Genomic DNA, 7,500 nt, shown 5'->3' on the forward strand with positions numbered 1-7,500 from the left:
CTCACACACAGACTCACACACAGACTCACACACAGACTCACACACAGACTCACACACACACTCACACACACAGACTCACACACAGACTCACACACACACACACACAGACTCACACACACACAGACTCACACACAGACTCACACACACACACAGACTCACACACACTCCCACACAGACTCACACACACACACAGACTCACACACACACACACAGGCTCACACACAGACTCACATTATAATTCTCATTGTTAGTTTAAATACGACATGCTGTCACTAAATGTTAGTTGCTGGTCACGTGATGTAATCCTGGCCACCGATTGGTCGACGTGTGTGAACCCCGTGTTCACCTCCTGCATTTGAATGTGTTGTACCCGTCGTGTGAGCGTGACGACTCGCGGTCACTGTTCGGTGAGCGCTGTGTTCTGATTGGCTCAGGCCCGGGGGAAGAAGCGCCAGATCGGTTGGTTCCCGGCCAACTACGTGAAGCTGCTCAGCCCGAGCACCAGCAAGACGACGCCCACCGAGCCCACCCCCCCCAAACCGACTCCGGCCAGCACGGGGGCCCACACAGGTACGGGGAGAACACTGAAATATACGGTTATTTAAATGTATATGACGAATAAATATGAGGAAAATAAAATCTCTAAAATGTCACATCCTGCCCCCCCCCCCCCCTCGAAGCGGTGTGCCAGGTGATCGGCATGTACGACTACGTGGCGCAGAACGACGACGAGCTGGCCTTCCTGAAGGGTCAGGTGATCACGGTGGTCAACAAGGACGACTGCGATTGGTGGAAGGGGGAGCTGGGCGGGAGGGAGGGGCTGTTCCCCAGCAACTACGTCAAGCTCACCGCGGACACCGACCCGAGCGCGCAGTGTGAGTACACACACACACGCACACACAACCTCACACGAAGACACACACGATATGCTAATACGGACATCCTCAAGAGGAAGTGTCACACACTCGCACCCCAGAGCCAGGTGTGGAGATGCTGTCCCTCGCTCTGTTTTTACCCCGGATTGGTTTGACCTTCTGACCTTTCACCTTGACACTCCTTTGGGCCTCTTTGACAACCCCCCCCCTCCCCCCCCCAGCCATGCAACACCTCTGCCTGGTGTTTGTATAGTGTGTATGTGCATGCATGTGTGTGTATCTGCTTCGGTGTCAAAGTGTGTTCCCCTCTTCCTGCACGCGTCCCCTTCAGCATGATCCACGTAGAACTAGAGCGTCTAGAGCGGACAGTTGAAAACTATCGGAGGAATTATTGAACACATAATTTATAGGATTCTATTGCAGACGAGGACACGCGGCAAATATCGATATTTCTATAATTTATTCACCTTCAGTGGAGACGTGACGATTCGGTCCTATACTTCCTTTGTTTCACAACATTTGTATCTTATTATATGGATTTTTTTTTTAAACTAATGACACGTATGAAGAGTTTTTAAATAGTCTTATAAATATTGTGATATTGATTTTTAGCTCTAACAAAGCAACAACAAAAATTGAATAATTAATATAATTAAATTAATAATAATAAATATTAACGGTCTGTACGTATTAATAGAGAAACAGTCACTATTATATGGAAACAACAATTATAAAACATTTATGCAATTATAAAAACATTAGTGATCGAGAATCAGTCAATAATCACAAGTTTTTCCTTAAATGTTTTTATTAAATAATTGCAACACCAATATTTTCATTGGGTTCCTAATTAAATATAAAAATGTAAAATAATATGTTCACAAAAAATGACTAAAAACACTGGAAAAATGTAATTAAACTAATTTGGTTTTTAGTTTCACAGTTTGTGTGTTTATATATTTTTATATTAAAATCTAATAGAAAACAAGTTTGCAGTTTTCAGTTAAAACAGCGTCGTTGTTCTATATTTATTAGTGTTTATAAAAATGTGCTGTTCAGTACATATCTCAGCCTCTTTTCAATATATATATATATATATATATATCAGATTTGTGTCTCTAGTACTAATAACAACAAACTGTCTCACTGCTCTAGATGCTCTATTTCTATGCCGGGTTCGAGCTCCACACACTCTGTCTCGCTGCACGCTCCACCCACGTAGCGCCCGATTGGTTGTTGTTGTTGTTGTTTTTGTTGATGTTGTTGTTGTCGTCCTCTCTCTAGGATCATATCATTACCCAGAAACCCCCCTCCTCTCCTCAAAGCCCTCAAAGAGACCCACTAGGCCACGCCTACTAGGCCACTCAACCAATGGGACAGCAGCGAGAGGTCACATGACCCCCGGACATGGCGCCTCTCCACCAATAGAAGCCAGAGACAGACAGACAGACTGTAACGTTAAACAGAAACAACACACACTGTCTCTGCACACGCTTCCTACAGGAGGGAGGTCAATAGTCACGGCTCCTCTCCTCCTCGCCAACTTTCTTCTTGTTCTCTCCTCCTGCCATCTTTTATTTTTATTTTTTAATCCTTCTCCACTTTTTTCTTTAGAGGAGGGAGAAGAAGAGAAAAAAATGAGGAGAGACGAAAAGACTATTGAGCTCCTCTCCTCCCAGATTGGACTGATGAACATGTTTTTGACTGGATCTCAGTGACTGTACACACACACACATTAACACACACACACACACATCGTAGCGTGGTCCAGTGGATAGTGGGTCATTTTGTGGCTTTATGGGAGATGATGTCATTAGAGTCAGTAGCTCGTCACATCCCCCTTTTTTAAAGATATAATTTCTTTAACCTCCCGTTGGTTTTGTTCACCTGTCAATCAAAAAGCGCTGGCTCCGCCCCCATCCTCACCCCCTCACTAACCCCCCCTCCCTCCCCACAGCTTCACAGAAAGACCCACTATCTGCTGGAGGACCAGTCTCAGTGTCAAAGTCTCCTCCCCTCTCTTTACGTCTCCTCTCCTCAATGCCAAAGACTCCTCTTCCCTCCTTTTTTTCTCCTCCTCCTCCTCCCGTCACAAAAAAAAATAAAGGAGATGGAGAGGAAATGAGGCGGCAGGCGAGTGCCGAGTTTCCACCCAGGATGCAAAGCTCCCTTCTATGGTTGTCCAGTAAGCCTGCTTCTCCTCATCGTCCTCTTCCTCCTTTCTCTGCTAGGGAAGGAGGCATAGAAGGGAGCGAGCAGCTGGGAATGGGACTCGGCCCCGTGAGCTCAGGGCTGTAAATGGAAAGCCGCGCTGTAGATGCTCAGTAAACACGTTAGACGCGTGTTAAATGCAACATGGTGCACACGGCCTGAGACGGCGCACGCACACACACACACACACACGCATCCGTCGTAGTTTAACATTCTGAATGTGTATTAACTTTAACTGATCAGTTTTATGTTCTGTTGTTGTTATTTTTTTGTTTACAAGTTTATTGTTTTGTTTTTTTCGTCTGTTGCTCTGGGGGATGAGACGCTGTCGCACTGTTTGAGGGGCGTCGCCATGACGACGGCGGTCACATGACACACGCGGGAGACGGATTTGGTACTAAAAGCGCGTCGTCGCGTCTTTGAATCATTCCAGTTAAGAGGAATATTTTTGACTTTTTTTTAAAACGTGAAACGCGTTTATTTTGCTTTCCCAACGAGGATAATGAATAGCGGCTCTCGTGTCAGGCGGCGGTTAGCGTATTTTAGCATTAAAGAGGGGGGGGGGGGGGGGGGTCAAAATAATCCCAAAACTCCTCTAACGTCAACATTTTTAACTCCTACATGAACTCCGTGTTTTTACATTTCTGTTCGAGAGGGGCGTCGCTTTGTGTATTTCGGATCTCTGGAAGTCTGCTAGCCGCCTTCAGCTTTTATGCTAAGCTAACCACCTTCTGGGGCTGATTTCCCAAAAATGACGACCTCATCCTTTTAAAAAACAAAAATAACTGCTGTTTTGTAGTTGTGGCTCAACTTCACAAACTAGTGATATATATGTTATATATACATGGGTATGTGTGTATATATATGTATATATAATTTGGGCTTTACCTCCTTTTTCCACACTGTGATGCACCTTTTCTTTAAAGGTTTTTATCTCGTCGTCACCTTCATGCTAAAAACAGCTGATTTTAAGTTTGTCAGTCGCAGATTAAATGTTTACAGTTTATTAAAGTAATTTTTTATCACATGACCGACTAAAAACTAACCGACAACATCGCCTCACCTTCAAAATAAATAAATATATATATACATATAAATATATACATTTTGAACCCCCACGCTGGTGTGTGTGTTTCCCGCGGCGCGGCGTGTAGATCTGTATTCTTTTGTTTATCCAGATGACAGTATTGTGAATTTTAATATTGTATGTTTACCCTCAGAAACACAAACGTGTGAAAACGGTTATTGAACTACGCAATTTTTATTATTTTATATATACAACAAGCAATAGAGTTGTTATTATTATTATTGTTGTTGTTGTTGTTGTTGTTTTAACCTAATTGGAACCCATTGGCTCCTCGAGTGTGTCAGTATTGGAGGTTTCTGACTGGGCGGTCAGTATCTGTAGAACAAAGAGCCGACGAGACCAGAGCACCGACACGCACACACACACACACAGACACACACATACACACACACATGCACCGACACACACACACATACACGCACACACACAAACACATAGAGACACACACATAGACACACACACACATACATGCATAGACACACACATACACATAGACACACATACACACAGACACACACACATAGAGACACACACAGACACACACATACACACACACATATACACACACACATAGACACATACATAGACACACACATACACACAGAGACACACACACACATAGAGACACACACATAGACACAGAGACACACACACACATAGAGACACACACATAGACACACAGACACACACACATACACACAGACACACACATACACACACGCACATATACACACACATATACACACACACAGAGACACACACATAGACACATACATAGACATACACATAAATAGACACATACACACACAGAGACACACGTACACATACACACAGACACACACACATAGACACACATACACACACACAGACATTGGCGCACACACACATAGACACACATGCACACACACATAGACACATACACACATAGACACACACACATATAAACACAGACACACACAAACACACATCCACATACACACACCACACACGCATACCAACAAACAGGCACATGCATGCACACACACACAAACGCATGCACACAGATACACGCACACTCAAACACACATGCATACACTCAAACACACACACACTCACACACACACAGTGTGAAGCGTGGCTCCGGTTTAAAAACAAAAAGCATACATGAAAAGCTCCGTTTGGTCGTCCGGTCGATCTTAACGAAGGCGACGCTTCACGTGGACGAATGAAACGAAGCGAATGAAGTTTGATGGAAGCGAATGTTCAGAGAAACGGGAACGAATCAGGATGCTTGACCGAGCGAATGAAGTGAGACGAGGAAACCGACGGTTTCATCTGGTGACGGATGTTTCGATGCAGCGGTTTGAATCTGATGATTAAATGCTCTGAGACCGACTGCAGCCTTGTTACTCTCTCTCTCACACACACACACACACACACACACACACACACATAGACACACACACACAGTCCAAGGTGTCTGTCTTAAATGTCAAGACACTTCATGTTTAACTGACATTGTCGATAAAGTTTTTAAATTCAACTCGTTTAAATGTTGGTTAAATATATATATATATTTAAATGCATGTATTACGTTTGTTAATAGTGAGTTAAATGATTTAAAGATACGTCTATCGGTATTTTTAATGAATTAAACGATTTTAAAAGGTAATAATAATATATATATTTATATATATTAATATAGCTTCTTATGTTGCTATGGTTACGATGACGTGTGAACAGCCTCCAACTATTTATTTATTTTTTCGATAAAAGAGTGATAGATATCTTCATAAACACCGTTTTACAATATATAAAGTTATCCACCTTTATCAGAGATGAACACACACACATGCACACACATTCGCATACACACACACACACATTGACTTGTGACTCAAACGTTCCTCCAGAGTTCCTCAGGTACGTATGTTGTTGCTGCTGTGTGAATACAGGTATGATGGATGTCTATTTAGTATTTCTATATTTATTCCCGCGGTCGGGGCGCTTGCTTGACGCTGCGTGGTGCTTTGTGTCCTCAGGGTGCGCCGACCTCCACCTGCTGGACATGCTGAGCCCCACGGAGAGGAAGAGGCAGGGCTACATCCACGAGCTCATCGTCACCGAGGAGAACTACGTCAACGACCTGCAGCTCGTCACCGAGGTACACACACATATACTATTATATATATATATTTAGATATAGTTTATTATATATATTATAATATAAATAGATATGTATATATATATTATAATTTATATATATATTATAATATATATATTTAGATATATTATATTATTTTATTATATATATTTAACGAAGTATATTATAATATATTTATTTAGATATATTATAATATATATTTATAGAAATATATTATTATATATATATTATAATATATATATATACTGTATATATTATGATATATATATTTTATATATATCATAATATATATTATATATTATAATATATATATTATAATATATATTTAGATATAAATATAGTATACTATATATTATATTATAAGATATGTATTATATATATGTATATATATATGTGTGTATATATATATACACACACATATATATAAATATATATGTGTATATATATATATATATACACACACATATATATCGACATTTATATATGTTTTATATGTATGTATATATAAATATATATATATCTATAATATTGGTGAACCGTGTGTTCAGATCTTCCACAAGCCGCTGTTGGAGTGCGAGCTGCTGACGGAGAAGGAGGTGGCCATGATCTTTGTGAACTGGAAGGAGCTCATCATGTGCAACATCAAGCTGCTCAAGTACGGAGGAACACGCACGAGCATCAAGTAGGATCACGAAGACCACACTTCCCATCATGCATCTCTCTCCCCCCGCAGGGCTCTGAGAGTGAGGAAGAAGATGTCGGGCGACCGGATGCCCGTGAAGATGATCGGTGACATCCTGACCAATCAGCTGCCTCACATGCAGCCGTACATCAGGTTGTGATGTCATCGTTATGTTTTGTAAATCTGGGATGATTTATTATTATTATTAGTATTAATGTTTTGTTTTTGTTTTGTTCAGGTTCTGTTCGTGTCAGCTGAACGGAGCCACGCTGATTCAGCAGAAAACAGACGACAACCCCGAGATCAAAGACTTCCTGAAGGTACACACACAGGCACACACACACAGGAAAACACACACACAAAGGCACACACACATACACACACACAGGAAAACACACACACAAAGGCACACACAAAGGCACATACACAGGCACACATACATATACACACACACTAACACACAGGCACACATACACACAAACACACACACTCAATGACTCAC

At 41.6% G+C, this 7,500-nt stretch overlaps 1 protein-coding gene across 5 annotated transcripts in view; it reads left to right on the forward strand.

Moving 5' to 3' along the window:
- The window catches only part of itsn1 (intersectin 1 (SH3 domain protein)), a 42,755-nt gene that overhangs the window by 26,581 nt on the left and 8,674 nt on the right, over positions 1-7,500 (forward strand). For all 5 annotated transcript variants that reach the window (XM_056435142.1, XM_056435144.1, XM_056435143.1 and 2 more), the window contains 6 exons: positions 435-570; positions 681-875; positions 6,195-6,316; positions 6,865-6,971; positions 7,050-7,151; positions 7,237-7,318. In XM_056435142.1, the coding sequence (XP_056291117.1) occupies positions 435-570; positions 681-875; positions 6,195-6,316; positions 6,865-6,971; positions 7,050-7,151; positions 7,237-7,318 (744 nt within the window). The remainder of the gene's footprint in view (positions 1-434; positions 571-680; positions 876-6,194; positions 6,317-6,864; positions 6,972-7,049; positions 7,152-7,236; positions 7,319-7,500) is intronic.

This window comes from Pseudoliparis swirei, chromosome 17 (genome assembly GCF_029220125.1).
Source record: "Pseudoliparis swirei isolate HS2019 ecotype Mariana Trench chromosome 17, NWPU_hadal_v1, whole genome shotgun sequence".
Classification (NCBI taxonomy): Eukaryota; Metazoa; Chordata; class Actinopteri; order Perciformes; family Liparidae; genus Pseudoliparis; species Pseudoliparis swirei.